Source organism: Homalodisca vitripennis, chromosome 6 (assembly GCF_021130785.1).
Source record: "Homalodisca vitripennis isolate AUS2020 chromosome 6, UT_GWSS_2.1, whole genome shotgun sequence".
Lineage (NCBI taxonomy): Eukaryota > Metazoa > Arthropoda > Insecta > Hemiptera > Cicadellidae > Homalodisca > Homalodisca vitripennis.
In genome coordinates this window covers 111,039,035-111,057,631 of record NC_060212.1, presented here as the reverse complement: position 1 = coordinate 111,057,631, position 18,597 = coordinate 111,039,035, and the positions used below count along the sequence as shown (strand labels likewise).

The following is an 18,597-nucleotide window of genomic DNA, read 5'->3' as shown; positions in this document are numbered from 1 at the left end:
TATCTGAGTGTAAATTTCAATTTTGGGGTCACTATTTGGTTTACCAAAAAGAAATATGATAAGAAACCGGTTTGAAAATCATAAATAATAAACATTAAAGCTTAACTTCACTCATGGGAATCACTTTTTAAATATTTGTACTCTAGCTTATCCATTTTAGGAATTTTGTTACCTTTCCAAACTCCTTGTGTACTCATTTTGTGATTTTGTACTTTGTTTGTGAACTCCTTTAACAAAACTGGTTCATTGTTGTGGCATTTGCTACATAGACAGTTTAAAAATTATTTATTAAATATATATGGGAGAAAATAGGTGATTGCGAAAATATTTTGGAATTTAATTAATTAATTTAATTCAACAGTGAGAATAACTTTTATACTTCAAGATATAAAGGTTTAATAAACATTTTGGGGAGAACATACTTAAACTACAGTTTGAACTTTGAGCCCCTATCAACAGTAACAGTAATTATTAAATAACATGTGATGGCTATCATGAATACATGATGAGGAATATTGGGCTCAGAAAATAGTTTAATATTTGCGTAATAATGTTGTATTCCAATGATATCAATATTTGTTTAGAGACAAAAACCCTACTGTGTTATAGATTACAGGATATATTTCTTAAAGTGTTGGTCCTGTGAATACTAATTGAATGCAAGTTACTGTTCATAAATAATATGAAGCAACTAAACCACTGTTGTTTTCCCATATTTTCTATGTAATTATGTTTGTAGAATGAACGTGAATGAAAGAAATACCCATGTTGTTCTTTTTCACGTAAATAACAAAATAGTGAAGAGTTTAAATTTTGTGCCTGATTGGAAACTACGTTAAAGTTTAAAAAGTATAAAGGATTATTCCAAATATTTTTAATTTATGAAGAAATTTCTAATAAATTAAAATTATTTTGATGTGAACAAAATTATTTCAAAATTTTTTTAGCCCTAGCGTCAGGCAATAAATTAAAAGAATTGTACACCTCAAAACCTAGTTACTTGGGATAATTATTTCATGTACAACGTACGAGATGTATGATGAACACACTTCACCAAACCACTTCACAACGCGACACGAGAAGGAGAGACGCGGTACGGACACAGAAACACTGTCGGGGCACTCCCGGCGGACTTCTGCCGACAGGGCCTGGACCTTGGACTCATCAGCTGTTCCAGGAAAATCAATAGACAATGGACGAAGGTCAACTGATATGTCTACGAACATTGTTAGTGGTTAAGATAGAATTGTTATTTGAGATGAGCTAAATCAGTACGAACCTGTAACCGTTACTTCTGATACAGTTACCCGGAGCGGCGATACAGAGGACAAATACTGGTTACAAATACTGGATACCAGTATATCCGCACTGGTAACGTTAAAATACTTGATAACCTACTTGATCAGTATTTCAGTATTTTTAATGCTTTAAATACTGGATACTTGTAACCAGTACCGAGCACAGAGTTTTGTAAATGCTTTGATGTAATTAAAATAAATAAATAAATAAATAAAAATGCCTTTATTGCAAGCGTTTCTCAGTATAACAACTGCTTTACAGAACAACTCTTGTCATATCTTACACTATTTACAATACTGGGAAATAAAATTAAAAACTAAACCTATAGACTAAATATAACACCCAAACAAGACAAATAAATTACTGTACAATCATTTTTCTTAGTTTACTTTTAAAAACAGTAACAGAAGTCTGTTTTAAGGCTCTGGGGGAGGTCATTGTACAACTTTGGGCCAAAGTAAGAAAAGCTCCTCCTCCCAAACTCATGCTTGACTCTGGGAAAGTGAAGCAAGTCACCATGGCGGACACTGCGTTGAGAGACCTCCTCCCGAAATTGGAGCTTCTCGACCAGGTACCGCGGCTCACCCAGCGCAAGCACCTTGTGGGATCATGCCACATGTCAGGATCCTGCATACATTTTTCCATGGGGGACAAACTGACAGCATCTCGGAAGGGAGACACATGATCAAAAGCGCCTCAAATTGAAAATGAATCGAACTGCAGAGTTTTTGCAGTCTTTGAATCCGATCTATGTCTCCCCTAGAGATACTGTTGCCGTATGCAGGATAGCAGTAATAAAAATACAGACAGAACAAGAGAACTCATAAGCCGGAGCTTAGCGGATTCTGGCAGCAGACTTCTAAAATCTGTACAGACCCCTCAGCCTACCAAGGGCACGCTGGATAGCATGAGTGACATGATCATAAAAGGTGAGCTTACTGTCAAGCACAACTCCGAGAGTCTTGACTGACTCAGAGACAGACAGGCTCTCCCCACTGAGCCTTACTCTCACTCCTCTCTGACCAAGGGCCTGCACCAGATTGTGTGGGGCAAGATGAAGGACAATGCACTTACCTATATTGAGTTTTAAGGCCATTTGTTAACCGACCAAGTGTTGATGTTCACTAGGTCGGAATTTATTTTCTCAATAGCCTCATCAATGGAGCCAGGCTCGTATGACAAGCGCAACTGACAATCATCTGCGTACAGGTGAGCTGCACAGCTTTGAACACAACTTTGGGAAGGTCAGACGTATATAAGTTGAACAATATAGGTCCAAGACAACTTCCTTGAGGAACACCTCGCCTTTTGACAAGTGAAGTTGACGTCTCACTTCCCATCTTTGTAACCTGACTTCTGTCTCCTAGGTATGATTTTACCCACTCGATTGAATTTTTGCCAAAGCCATAAAAATGCATCTTAGCGTACAAAAGTTCATGGTTAAGGGAATCAAATGCTTGTGAGTAGTCCAGTATCACTAGTGAACTACACATCCCTTTATCTTTCGCATCAATTAAGTCACTGAACAGACTTACCAGGGCAGTGCATGTGCTATGATTTTTTTCTAAATCCAGATTGTGTTTTTTGGCAATATGTTTACTTCGTTCATATACTGTGCTATTTGACGTGTTACTATTTTTTCCATAATCTTCGATATTGCTGGTAAAATCGAGATGGGTCTCAGTTGTTGGACACTTTTAGGGGGACGTTACTTTTGGCAATGGATGAACAACACTCATTTTCCATCTCTGCGGGAACACACCGCTCATCAATGATTTTGTTAATAAGATGAGTAATTGCACCCAAAGCATACGGACTCACGGCCTTAATCATTTGGATGGATATTTCATCACTACCAACAGCTCTAGATTTTATTTCATTTAGTGCTTTTTTTACATCATCTTCAGTGACAGCAGAAAAGCTAAAATCATTCATCGATTCAATTCTCTTACTAGTTCTGAAGACATCGATTTCTTCAACTCTGGCTTCATTTCCATTCCCCATATTGACAAAATACTGATTGATGTCATCAAGCTTCAGTTGGTGTGGAATGTTTTCATTTCTGTTTTTCATAACTATATTACACTGTTTCAAACAAGTCCAAAAATTAATAGTGTTCAAACATTCAAACACAATTATGTAACAAATGTATAAACATTATTTATTATTATTAAAACGTTTATACTTTCAGAGATGCAATTAATGAATTATACGATAAATTGAACTTCTGCTTCTTTGAATAGAGTTAAATGGGCAACACTAAGTATTCTTTAAGGTTATGAACTTAAAATTCTATTTTATAAGTAATTTAAATTTCTTTGGTGCATTTTTGGTACCTCCGAGCCAAACTGTGTAGTACAACTGAGTAGTACAACACAGTTTTGTATTACTCATAATTTGAATTACAATCACAAAATATCTAATTATAGTTTACATTATTAAACACTTTAACTCAATATATTATATAAACTGTTTAGTTTTCTTTGAAAAACTATATTTATCACTTAATAACTAATTCAAGAGTATCACACTGACACCGGGGTTGATAAGTGATTTTGATTGTGAAGTAGCAATATTTTGTAGTTGGAGCATTATGATCGCGATATTTATTGTGTATCTGTCGACTTCAAATCAGTATTTCAGTAATCGGTATCAGTGAGGATATAAGTACTTCAGGACTAGTAAAGTAATCAGTACTAGGAAATATCTGTACCTTGTAACCATACCTGCACTAGATAAACATTTTCTGACATCAATATTTTTGGTCCTCAGTAACCGTTCCAAATACTGGAGAAAAGTAACCGTTACAAAGTACTGATTACTGAAATACTGTCTCACCTCTAATTGTTATATGGCAGGGACGTGGATAGTAAACTTCAGATTGCGAAGTTTTCTTACCACCATTTTATTTTCTCAGTATTTGGATAATGATCTGTTAAAGGTTACTAAATTAGGGTTTCTTTTCTAAATGATGTTATTAAATAACCAACTTATAATACAAAGGGGGGGTGGAAAAGTGTAGCATTTGTTACATAGGTAATTAAGAATGTATTTAATAAATAGTTATGGGAGAAAATATAAGCGAAGATCTTTTAGAATTTAATTAGTGAAGTCAAAGTACAGATAAATTAAATGATGTAATTTCTCAAGAAAGGGACTGCGGATGTAGGATGATACAGTGAGTAAGCAGGTTTTTCAGGTAGTATAGTTTATTAACGTGATTACAACACGACTAGTTTGAAGATTACTTTGTTCTCTCTGATCTTTTGATGGGATAGTTGGAGGGCAATCAAAGGATTGGTTGTTAGTTAGCTGATTTACTCGAACGGAAGGTATAAATAGCTATTCTCGGCGTGTTTTTGGAGTTTATTTTGCGGCTAATTTAGTTGGATAAAATAGTTTTCTGTAACCATCTGCGAGGGATTTTGCGGATATTGTATAAATTCTTATACAAAGGGAGTTAAGAAGATTTGAATTCACTTAATAACTAACGCAAGTTTTCAAGAGAGCACATGGCGTTGCAAGTATTGTTTAGAGTAAATTCTACAATTTTGATATTATTTAAAATTTACTGGAAATAACCATTTAGTATTCAACAGCCAGAAATATTTTTATACTTCAAGATATATAGGTTTTAATAAATATTTTTGGGTGAAACATACTTAAATACTGTTTGTACTTTGAGTCTGTAGCAACAGTCCCAAGTGGTTGTGACACAAGTGGTACAAAAAAGTTATCAGGAAGTTATTAGTTGAGGTTTATTATATAATAGAGCCTAGTTTATAATAGAGAAAAGTACATTTTTATGTTGATTTAAAAATTGTAATCTTTATTTTATTTGAGTTTGACAACAAAGTTAAATTTTTAGTTCGATTATACTTTAGAAACATAAAGTTAACTTTGGTTTCATTTACTTATTTGAAAGAAGAAAACCTTTTCTTGAGAAATCTTTTACAAGACAATTGCGTAAGCTTTTTGCAATTAAAATTGAAATATGTAACAAGTACAAGGATTGTTATTTGAGTAACTTCTAATTAATAAACAAGTTTTAAAGTGATTTGAGAAATTATTCTCCTACCTATCTACCCTAACGAATATAATCAATTAATTTACAAACTAGTTAATTAAGTGAAGTTAAACTAATTAAAAAATTATGTAAAGGGATTTTGCGAAACTTGGGGATCTCTCTACATTGAACTAGTTTTGGTAGCAGAGCGTGGTTTCGATCCACGGACCTCTGGGTTATGGGCTCTGCACGCTTCCAATTTCCCATTTAGGTGCATAATGTCACGTACATTTATTAAGGATCCGATAAAGCCTTATTGAAATTATATCATTGTCCATCTACTTAAGGCCAGACTGGGATGTCCGTCCTTTCCGCCTATCTGTACAAGAAATCTCGATGGAAAAGTCCTAGTGATTAAAAACATGTTCCTATTGGCCTAAGGAAGATCCCTACAGATTTTGGGTCAAAGGAAGATCCGTCTGTAAATATGCCGCCTGACCATCTTTGTGGTAAATCTTGATACAAAGGACCTAGTGAATTGAAACTCGGAGGCTCCTCTTGGAACATAAAACTTTTTATTTTAGGGTTTAAAGGTAAATTGGGACTCCGTTTGTCTTTCTGTTCGTATGGCCATATGTGAGTTAACTTTGATAGAGGCTTGAAACTAGGAAAAGTAATCTAATTCTGTTCAAATATTTTCTGTCCTAATCTCAATAATACCAGGTGTTCCAGGTGTTTCCACACACTATTATTGTTTCAATAAAAATATACCAACACATATTCCTGGGAAAGGGTCTTTAAAAGACTAAATCGTCATAGTTTTGGGATATATGGAACTTCAAACCTAAAACTAACTGGGGGATCGTGGATAAGTTAAAACTTTAAAATACTAACCCCCCTCAAGTGACATCTCATCTATGTGTCCTAGTACGAGAAGAACAATTCCGCAAACCATAGAACTATTTCTCAATTCAGTATAAAATAACAGCTTTTATACAAAGTTTTTATTTTCTTTTTAAAAGTTTTATTTGTGAGTTTTAGTACAACTCAAATTTTAAATTTCAATTTTGTGTTACTTAATAATTATTTAATGAGAAATTCGGATCAAGGCTCATAAAGGAACCAACTTCTTAACTAATGGCTTAATACAATCCTGAGGACGTCTTTTAGTTCTTATTTTCCTGTCCAGAGATCTAAGATTCTTCGTCAAAATCACTTTTATTTGTTATTTATGTCACATTTATTATAAACCGTTTCAAAAAAGCATAATATCACAATAAATAAAACTCTTTATGTTCATGCTGGATAGTATATTATTCAACAGGATTTCTGACATTTTCATTCGTTATAGGTTACAAAAGGTATAACCCAAATATTGGGCAGTGACAACGCCTGGACTGGACTCGAAACAGCTTTTGTGTATATTTGAACCCTTTTCTTTCCTTCTTTACATATTTCTGTTATTTATTTGTGTATGTATTAATATCTCCCCCACCTGACGAAGAGGATAGATTTCAATCCTCGAAACGGTGTATTATACCGTGCGTAACTTATAACGATGGCAAATGTCCGAAAACTTTTCCTTTCAAACCTTCCATCGTCAATAACAAACTTTAAACAAAGGACATAATATATTTAATTTAATGAACATATTAAACATTTTCATGAGCTACTGGGATTTTCAGCTAACACTATGAGTAAACAAGGAAATATTATTAGTAATCATTGGTTTACGTGTTTGAATATTGAATGGGTTATTAGAGAAATAAAGTTGTATACTTCTATCTCTGCTTCACCTATTCAAAAAAAGTCTTGGAAGAAGATCGGTCTAGAACATCAATAACTTCACATAAAGCATATTCAAGTTCAGTTCTAAAACTGTCATACTTACACAACGAGACAAGTATTATGAGGCTTAAAAACAGGGTCATACCGAAAATTTAATTTGGACAAGGGGCAGCTACTAACATAATACATACATACATAATAATCACATTTTATATTTTACAATTGTGGTTATTATTAAGATCGGATATATTATTAAATTGGATATAGCTTGATGTATGATTCATCATATTCAAACTGATATTTTTCTATCCAGTAAAATATTTTTTGGAAGAGAGCTATATCTCATATCCTTGCATTGTTTACATCCCTGAATGAAAGTTGAGGCGTCATAAATCGTGCTATACATTTATAGTACATCTATGCAGTTATCTCGTTATTATGTGCTAGAAACTGCTGTGGTCATCGTTTAACACCTTTGACGTACCGTTTGTCATTGGCATTACCCGACTGATCACGCCATCGTTTTTGTTTGTAACAGAAAAATACGGCAATCACCATATCAACTTGGAATATTATAGGAGGACAGCATACGTCTTGTCTTCAATGCTGGATAAAGGAAGATGACCATCCAACAACCACTGCACTTTATCTGTATTAATTATAGCTCTTCACATTTTGATATTGTGTAACGGTTTTTATTATGGTGACAAAAAATATTATCAATAACTTTGACACGTTATCCAAAAAGAATACATCAACAGCCATCTCCTTAGAACAAGAAGTTCTATAGAGGTCGAACTACCCAAACAAAAAACGTTTCAATTGAGCTTTTGAATTTAAAAGGGAACAGATCTTTCATCCATATGGGCATTGGGAAGCAAATATTTTGAAGTACATAACCCGTACTTTATTTGCAGCTTTAGTCTATATATAAAAGAAAAAATATTACTAATAATACGGAAAAATCCTTGTTTACATTTATTAGATTATTTATTGTTCGTTCATAACGAATGAGGAATTTATTTATTTTTATTTTTTCAAGGTATCTTTCTTTCTGATAGGTTTTCATGAAATTTCGTTTAAAAAAATTTTTTTTTAACTAATAATGATTGAGTTTTCAGAAAAAGTTATATTATTTAAAGACATCCAAGAAGCAAAAATACAACGTTGTTAAAACAGTATTTGAGTTATGACTATTTTTGTTTAAAACCTAGACAAACACATAACGTATCTATGGTAGGAAGGGGTTATTCAATTAAATCCTAAGTTTAGCTCCAGATAACCTTCATTTTATTACAGCGCCTGGTATTTGGCACTGTCTCAGACTTGACTCCTGAAATCTGGGGTCATATTCGTCTCAAGATATCCAAGAATAGTAATAAAAGGAAGGTAAACTAGAGCTAAACTCAAAATTCAATTGAATCAACCCTTCCCATAGCTACGTTATGTATACAAAACTCAGTTGCTCCACCGTACTTAAAGATCGTGTCTATCACATCGTAGAGTACTCAAGTGTGTACCTGATGAGACAATGAGACTACCACTTCATCTATTTATAGGTGTATCTGATGTCGAAACGATGTAAATCTTTCGTTTTGTATTCTTCGTTGTCGACTTTCTTTGGATCTCTTAAGCCGAACATGACTCCAGATTTCAGAAGTCAAATCTGAGACAGCGTCAAAAACCAGAAGTTGCAATAAAAAGGAGGTGGATTGGAGCAAAAATTCATTAGGTAGACAGATAGACATTAAACTAAGCGAAATGGACCTTAATCATACTTAAATATTTCTCAAATATTTGCCCACATTTATTGAACACCCTGTATAATATCGAACAAGCGGGCCAGTCTTGTCGTGTAGCTGTTATATTGCAGTTTTGGAGTTGCGCCACTAAGCTCCAGGGACACATCAGCGCTGAGATGCAATCAAAGCCACGACTGGACACGACTGGTCTGGACAGGTCCTGACAGGTCGAGTAAATCACCGAGTATTGCCTTCAGTTGGTTCATATTATTACACCTTGTTTTACAACACTTGCTACCTCCCCCTACATTTGCTATGTTAGCTGTGTAATTATCTCGCTCGTGTAACCAATCCTGCAAAACAGCCGTAATTAAGTGTTTACAGCTACTTGTTTATTTACTAACTGTTACTGCACTCCTGATAGCTGTAATATACATCCTCGCCGTAAAAAACGTTTTATTAGTTTTCAGTCAAATGGCATTCCAATTGAATAAGTGACGCACACGATGCTGGACCTATCGTTTTGTTAATTTATTGTTTTTATTTGTACAGCGTATTTAATTGTTTTGAAACCTACCTGAACGACGAAATAGTGGAATTAACACTTTAGTGTAATTTCTAACACTATCCTACTTGTAAGCTTCACCATCTTTGAAAGCTGTTATACTTAAAGTTGTTTTTAGTTTTTATTGTAGGAGGGTGAACGTATAAGTGTCCAATCGTAATAAAATATTCATTTAGAGTAAAGTTAAAAGTTACGTGGACTATTAATTTATTTTTTAATTTATGGCATATTATACAACGATTTTACGCTGTGATGTTACTATAACATCTGGATTCGCTTTTAAATCTTTTAAAACGCAATTTACATTTAGTTTTAATGATACCTTTACTCCTAAAATTTAAGAATATAAGAGAAATAAATTGGTATTGTATTTTAATATTCAGGAAGAAAATGTAGTAGATACCGCTTATCTGAGCAATTTGTCTCTTACAGTTAAATTTGGTCCCTATCCTTGATCCTTTTTTACAGTCTTCTGGTTTCCGAAAGGTACCTCCTTAGGCCCTTACTTATTTGGTGTCTTCGTCAATGGTCTTCTGGACATAGTTGATATAGACGCCTTATAGTTTTCCGACGATCAGAATATCTTTTATGTAGTTTCATCACCGGAGAATGAAGATGGATCCACGAGCATCAGCATGGCGATTAAATAACAGTATGTCTGTGAATCCTACAACAATTTCTCTGTTGATAAACATCTCAGGAATAAATGTCCATAAGTTTTTACCTATTCGATTATGGTACATGCATCCCATAATTCCAGAGTGTAAAAATGCCTGGGCGTCCATTTCTAGAGTTTTCTGGACGCCCAGTCATGCTAACAAGATGTTTTGCTTCTTAGTCAGGTTCTTTGGAAGCATCAAAAACCCTGCTATTCTTAGTTGTCTTTATTGCCCCTTTGGAAAGCAGTTTGTAGGGTGTGGTCTCTTTATTTATATTGTGCCAGAGAGGCAATCGAAGTTCTGCAGCATCGCTTTACTCACCTGGTTGGATTTCGGCTGGGTTACATCTGTCTGGAGATATCCGATGACTTCATGTCCACACGAATGAATATTCCATCTCTGGTCTTCCTACAGGACAATAGCTGTCATGCTCTTTCTTTTGAAGACTCTCCAGGATCACGTGCAATGCCCTAATCCCATAGCAGAAATAGACTTTAGGCCTATAGTTCCGTCAAACAATCAAAGACATGATATACTCAAAGTCGCAAAACTTAACGACTACAGATTGTCTTGTATAGATTCTTGTTAGACTTAAAAACCACATCGCACCTAGATTTGACAGCCTATGGCATGAAGACGTGCTCTGGACTTTCCTATCTCCAAAAATAAGTCACATACGATGTGAAGTTGTTATATTTATTTAATTCCAATTTATTAAATCTTCTATAAATGATTATTGTGTCACTGTACGTTTAATGTATGAAGTACTTTTAACCTTTTAACTGACAAAAATTATCTCGGCCCATAAATGTGCAGGAAGGTTTTCAATGTATTAAAATTATGAACAGATAACAATAACATGAAAGTAAGTTTTACTTTACTTTTGCTCTAAAATATCTGTTCATCCATTAAACAGGTAATCAACACCCACAGTCAAATACACATAATGAAATAGACCACGGAAAAAAATAAATGTTTTTCTTCAGTAGCAGTGTAAAGCAGATCTTCATTCAGTGAAATGCAGGTGAACCATATAAATAAATGTGCTATAACTTATAACAAAAGATATCCATTTGAGTTTTTTAGAGCTTAAGGTTTAATGATAGGAAAGTAGCCATTATCAGAGAAATATAAGAACTTCCTTAGGAAATGGTGCCAGCAAACATATGTGGTTGTGTACAAGATACCTTACACATGTGGAAGGGTTAAATTCACCACAAAATTTGAATAACGTAATCTTTATGAGTAGCATTTACTACTGCACTCAATTTTAATTTATATAACATAGAAGATGCGATCTAAATATACCATTTTAATTAATAAAATTAAAATGTTTTGCCAAACTTTATGACAGAATTGTTGTCTAATATTAAATCTATACGTTCAAGTTCAAAACTGCGGGACTGGTTTTTACTGTAGGAAACCTAAACATGTCTGTATGGTTATTTATTCCTACAGAATTAAAGGCAAAAGACGTTACAATATGCCAATAGCTAATGGAATTAGTGCCATATTGAGAGCTGCAATAGTGTTTGTCCTGATTGAAATAAAAAGTGTGTAATGTATCCAAAAATGGACACACAAAGAGAATGTCATACCATTTTTCAGGATACAATAACATATACGCTGTTTATAACGTATGGTTTCTGTTGAGACCTTGAAAATGTATCAAGTTGAAAGTCAAGTCTGCACTGAAAAATGTTGACTAAAATTGCAGCATAGGCTCAATAAGGCGAGAACTTCCAACCTACCAAATTGAGGGTAACATTCTTTGTATTACAGCGTGAATGTTCACTGATTCGGAAGAATATAATTTACTAGCATTAATAATTAAGGCTCTAGCATGTATCAAGTTGAAAGTCAAGTCTGCACTGAAAAATGTTGACTAAAATTGCAGCATACGCTCAATAAGGCGAGAACTTCCAACCTACCAAATTGAGGGTAACATTCTTTGTATTACAGCGTGAATGTTCACTGATTCGGAAGAATATAATTTACTAGCATTAATAATTAAGGCTCTAGCATGTATCAAGTTGAAAGTCAAGTCTGCACTGAAAAATGTTGACTAAAATTGCAGCATACGCTCAATAAGGCGAGAACTTCCAACCTACCAAATTGAGGGTAACATTCTTTGTATTACAGCGTGAATGTTCACTGATTCGGAAGAATATAATTTACTAGCATTAATAATTAAGGCTCTAGCATGTATCAAGTTGAAAGTCAAGTCTGCACTGAAAAATGTTGACTAAAATTGCAGCATACGCTCAATAAGGCGAGAACTTCCAACCTACCAAATTGAGGGTAACATTCTTTGTATTACAGCGTGAATGTTCACTGATTCGGAAGAATATAATTTACTAGCATTAATAATTAAGGCTCTAGCATGTATCAAGTTGAAAGTCAAGTCTGCACTGAAAAATGTTGACTAAAATTGCAGCATACGCTCAATAAGGCGAGAACTTCCAACCTACCAAATTGAGGGTAACATTCTTTGTATTACAGCGTGAATGTTCACTGATTCGGAAGAATATAATTTACTAGCATTAATAATTAAGGCTCTAGCATGTATCAAGTTGAAAGTCAAGTCTGCACTGAAAAATGTTGACTAAAATTGCAGCATAGGCTCAATAAGGCGAGAACTTCCAACCTACCAAATTGAGGGTAACATTCTTTGTATTACAGCGTGAATGTTCACTGATTCGGAAGAATATAATTTACTAGCATTAATAATTAGGGCTCTAGCATGTATTCCGAACAAGTTCTCTTGTGTTTTTAACAAATAATTTTAGAAAATAAAGTGTCGATGATGAACTAGTGTATTACTACTTATACTCATGAAGAGAAATATATGACATGATTAACATTAGTGTGAAATAATTTGGACCTGGACCTTAAACTTTATTAAAAAATTTATATAAATAAGTAGCTTTCGTTTAAATGGAAATAAAATAATTTCCTATCTAATTGTTCTTTATAATAACAACTAACAAAACTCAAGGATTATCGTATAGTAAACATTTTCTGGTTTTTTCATTTTTATTTTGTATAATTTTTTTAATAAGGATTTTGCTTTCGTAATTTAAATATTATATATATAAAATATTTAAATATGTAACGTAATTGAAATTGTTTTATAAGAAGAAAAGCGTATGTAATTAACTGTGTATAATCCCTTCTTTATAAAAAGTTTTTAATATAAACCGAGTTTAAGAACTGGACTTAAATACAAGCAGCGGCCCACTAGTAGTAAAGAACTAACAATTAACCATAATAAATAAAGAAATAGGTAACAAAACGAATTTATACAAATAAAGGGATAACGAAATAAATCGATATACTTTCATATGCTCAAAAACCGGTGAGCATAAATTCCAAGCTTTAATTCCTCTCTTGTTGGTATTGCAGTTGCGATAAACCATATTAGTGTATATCACTCTTTTATTTCATTCTTATTATCCCCTACGCAATATGTTGTTTATTGATGGATCGAAGTAGTTTCAATTTAAACTTTGGTGGTGCAGGAAAATCCATCCATCCCAGTCTAAAGCACCAAAACTATTTACTCTTCGCGTAGCTGAGTTTGGACTGCTCTCCTAAGCCCAGCCCGTCATCCCACTGCAGGTTATAGGATACAGTGGCTGTCTAGGAAGGAGTAGGATCTCTGGGTCCTAGCAAGGGAACTAATGACCTGCAAGAATGTGGGTACAATTGAGTTATTACCGTGACCTGGATAGTGTCGTGTCGAGTACGCGAGGTTGACACTGGTTAACACAACGTCTCCTACACCTATTTGCGGGTAATTGTAAACACTTTAGAGTATATAAGCCCGGGCCCGCCACTGTTGGGTATCACAAACCACACACTCCCACAACATGAAGGTGAGTCCTACACTAGAGCACTTTCTTTCCAACACCAAACAGTGTTTTAAACATAAATTTTAACTCAAAATTTAAAAAATATTTCATAAACAAACAATAAATAATTTTTAGTATGGTATATAACTGTCGAGTACAAAACTAATGGTAGCATTTCCCCTTAAAGTTATTTTCTTTCAGATATTTTCCATGATGCATTTAGACAAAACGTAATGTATTGAAAGTTACTACCAAAGTTTTACCAAACACATGTTCCTTTTTATTTCTCGGAGTTGCCTAAATTTCAAAAATAAAAAAATATTTTTATTTACTTTTAAATGGGTTTTTGGTTGCATCCATTGAGATTTGTAATGATTCTTAATATAAGTTTTACTGTAGGGAGATATTTCGGACCTCTTTTCATATTTTGATTTTAAAACGTGTCCTTTTATTTCCAAAACTTTCTGATCATTTTAAATTTATTATTTTAAACAGCATGAGAAAATTTCACTCGAGAGGTTTGTGACTCAGATTCGTGTATTAGATCAATTATTAAACTAAGTAAAGACAAAAGTAGATGAGCAAAGTTGTATTGCTATGTCAGTAGTAAAATATTTGATCTTAGAGATGAATTCCTGGTAAATATGTCAATCAGTGATGTTATTATAATGTATATAATGTATTTTAATTGTGTTTAAACTGAATAAAATCTCTATTAAGTTAATTATCAGGCAAACTATTTTAAACACTGTATATATATATATATATAGACCATTATATAGCACATAGACTTTGATTTACTGGACTAGTACAATTTTGAAATGTTTAAAAAAATAGATTGGTTTTGATTTTGTCTTGAAAACTTGGATGAACTGATTCACTAATAGACACACTACATATAAATGCTGGTTTGAGTGCTGATCTCTTTCTTTGAAAAACATTCAACATTAACCATTTTACGCCTTACCATCAAATTATATTTTATTTCAATATAAGGAAAGGCAAAATTAATCCACGTACAAAAGGGTAAACGAATTGAAAATTAGTTTAGGAACTACGCATTTAACCGTAACTATGAGTACATACGTTGCATTGAAAGGTTGAACAATTGTTGAACCAGGAAAAGTGAAACAAAAGGACCATAAAACTAACGACCTGACAGAACCAATCTCAGATCACGAGTTAATCCAGTACATGGAACCAGATACTAGCATAACGTGGAAGACGTGAATGAAGATGTTCCCTAGCAATAGCGTAACGTAATGTTGGCTTGATAACCCCTCATTACAAGAGTATTGGTGAATAAGAGTGTCGCCCACGTACGTACGCTTGAGTATAATACTCATTACATTACGTAGTAGACCACATATAATGAAACGTGTAGTATTGAGTGGGATTTCTAAATGTTAGAATGTGTCTGCTTACCTTTCAGAACCTTGAATTATGAACAGCCAAATATTACATCTGTAGTCCTGTATATGGATCTTCTCCAGGACTAATCTTAAATTGGGTCTTAAAGTATTTTCATTGCAGGAATTCGACCTCTTGCTTAAATGAGGGAGAAGATTTTCCCACCCCAGTGTAGATCAGTGACGAAACCTAATAGAGCAAACGAACATATAAAAAGGAAATTCTTATTGAATGCGATTTAAAATAGAATGTGTTTTTAAACTTCCAAATTATGTTTTAAGGAAAACGTATCACGTTAAATAAATAAACTCTAAAGTTTACTGTGTGTTTGAAGAAGGGTTGCACTGGATTCAGTGACTTCTTTACTTTGTGACTTAGTGATACCGTAGTGAAAAGTAGTAAAATATTCTAAAACTACTATGAAATTAAAGTGATATTTTTGATACAGTAAATATTTATATTAGATTCCCTGCAATTTTACCATTAAATCAAATTATATTTTGTAATGATCTGTTGAAAACAAGGAGTAATATGCCAGTCTAATTTTCGCACAGGTTGAAGATAGAATAAGAGACACCTTCTTACCTTATATAGACTTAAATATACATACAACATTGCATGTATATCGCTCAATATGGAGTTATCCCCCTGATTGGTTTTCCTGACGATACCCAAAATCTTATGGAAAGACATTATAAACCTTGTCCCTACTTATATATAAATAAGTAGTTCCAAGCTAAATGTCTTCTCGAAATACCTCCTTGGTAGGCTACACTCACGCTTAGCCAAATCCCATGTGCATATATGCATCAATATCGAAATTTAAAATTTAAAAAAGGTTCATGGAAATTTCAAGTCTATGGCTCAATGTCATTCCTTATTAATCAGACAAAAGAGAATCTTACCAGCCCTTGGAGAGATAGACTTCGCTGACGCTGAGCCATTTTGTTAGTACATAGGCTACTCTTCACATATTATTCCGAGATTCGTTAGAATAGTTTTTATTATCGAAAACCTTCCAGATCTCAGTGTGCCTAGCCGTGTGTCTGTGTGTGGTTCTTGGAGAGGCCAGGCCGCAGCCTCCCAGTGCAGAGTACGGACCTCCAGGAGGCGGCTATGGCAGCGGCAAGCCCAGCGGCGGTGGCGGTGGTGACGATCTATCGGTAAGTAGTAACACGTTGTAGGGAAAGCCGGAATTTTACATGTTTCCATCATAAAATTTATTTATTTCTTCACAGAAGTTTTGCTTATTTCTCTCAAATGAAAAACAGAATCCTTAGTAAGATATATGTGTATGAAAAAAAGTGAAGATAACACTCTGACAGTAGTTTTGTCTTACGGAATAAAAATTGCTTATAAAATATATTTTATTAGCTTTGATTTTATGTAGAATGTTCGTATGTATGAGCTAACTGTAATAATTCATTCCAATCTGGTTTAAAGTAAAACCAACAAGTACCATAACTTTAAATTTCTTAATGGATAACTGTTTCTTTGTTTAAATATTGTAATTGACGATGGAAGGTTTTAAAGGATTTCAGACATTTGATATCGTTATATGTTACAAAAGGTATAACACAACGTTTCAAAGATTGGAATCCACCCTGTTCGTCAGATGAGGAAGGTATTAAAATACATACAAAAATAAAGAACAGAAAGAAGTGAAGAAAGGAAAGAAAATGTCCAATCCTGTCAAGTGATAACGCCCCTTCTTTCCATTTTTCCTCTTCTTTATTTTTTTACGTATTAACCTCCCCCAGCTGACGAAGCGGATGGATTCCAATCTTCGAAACGTTGTGTTATACCTTTTCTAACGTATAACGACGATAAGTGTTTCCTGAAGTAGGAAAATGAAATATAGTTTCAATAAATATGTTGTGTTTTTTTTACTGTTTACCTATAAAAAGCGCAAGTATTATGTTAAAATAAACTAATTGGTTAAATTTTAATCCTTTCGTTTCCAGGAGGAGGCCAACTACAGCTTCATGTACGAAGTGAAGGATGCCGAGTCAGGCAATGATTTCGGCCACATGGAGTCCAGGATGGGTGAAGTGGCCACAGGCTCATACCACGTGATGCTCCCTGACGGCCGCATGCAGAAGGTGGACTACGTGGCCGACCAGGATGGCTACAAGCCCACCGTCACGTACACGGGAGAGGCCAAGTACGGACCGGGCGTCGGAGGAGGCAAGGCCGGCGGTGGAGCGGGAGGCGGAGCCGGTGGAGCCGGAGGTGGATACTTCTACAGGAGATAACCTTAAGTTAGTTTAGAAAAAACTAGTCCAATGTTACCAAATACTACAAATTACAAATACATGTTTTAATGTGTAACACTTTGAAGACTTATTACCTTTTAGTATTCCAACTTCTTTAAGATTATAATTGAACAGTTCTTGACAACATTTAGTAGTTTATATTTTAGATATACCGAATATTTAGCCTGTTATTTTTCTAATATATAAACTGTAACCAAATATTCCTAAGAGCGTTATCTCTGAGTCAATAAGGAGAAACGTCTTATTTTTTTCATCTGGACAACCCGCCTATGTGACACATAGTTAACAATAATTTCCCAGATATTGGGGTAAAATGGGAGCTCAATATATCTAGTTTACCTTTAAGAATAACTGTTGAAGTGGATGGGACTTCATTGGTGTTCAGTTTTCAACAGCAACATTTGGAAGTACCGTCCTGTGCCTTCTTGGAAGATGCTGGAACAAACTTGCCTCTCTTTATTCGAAAGTGACATAACTGAACTAGGATCTGCTAACATCTTTAAGCATTCTAATAGCAGCACAAAGCTTTCGTTTATGGCTAGGTCCAATGAAAAGTCTTCTAAGCAGCTTGTCATAAGTAAACAAATATGAGTTATCTTTAAATTATTACATTTTGGAAATGATGAAGTCAAAATTGAAGATAGAGTATTCAAGCACCATAAATATTTATCGGCTGAGCTTTAGCAAAGCTTATAACATGAGGCGATGAAAAAATAAATTTCTGTCTATCTGCATGTCTGTCCACATAATATCTCGAAAACGAGATGACCCACAGATTTAAATTTTTTATTTTGCACGCAGCAAAAATTTATACATTCCTTAAAATATAAATTGTGAAAGTTTGTGTCTAAGCCCAAATAAACAACCAAAAGTTTTAGTTTAATATTTTTTGCGTAAAGATGTCTTGCCGAAATATCTATATATGTAAATGTCATTGTTTGAAGCGGTGTGATGCAGAGAAACAAATTATAACGTACGATTAGCTGAGTTTCTATCAC

At 34.0% G+C, this 18,597-nt stretch overlaps 1 protein-coding gene across 1 annotated transcript; it reads left to right on the top strand.

Moving 5' to 3' along the window:
* Nucleotides 1-1,032: 1,032 nt before the first annotated feature.
* Nucleotides 1,033-17,578, top strand: LOC124365515 (pro-resilin-like). Its single transcript, XM_046821499.1, has 3 exons — nt 1,033-1,227; nt 16,346-16,486; nt 17,288-17,578. Exons 1-3 carry the CDS (start codon nt 1,033-1,035, stop codon nt 17,576-17,578), a joined length of 627 nt encoding a protein of 208 aa, XP_046677455.1.
* Nucleotides 17,579-18,597: the final 1,019 nt, after the last annotated feature.

What these genes read in the sequence shown, in the direction of transcription:
- LOC124365515 (XM_046821499.1), top strand. Translation starts at nt 1,033, where the DNA reads ATGTATGATGAACACACTTCACCAAACCACTTCACAACGCGACACGAG. An exon ending in CTGATATGTCTACGAACATT is followed by an intron (nt 1,228 to 16,345) that starts GTTAGTGGTTAA and finishes AAAACCTTCCAG; the next exon opens with ATCTCAGTGTGCCTAGCCGT. An exon ending in GCGGTGGTGACGATCTATCG is followed by an intron (nt 16,487 to 17,287) that starts GTAAGTAGTAAC and finishes TTTCGTTTCCAG; the next exon opens with GAGGAGGCCAACTACAGCTT.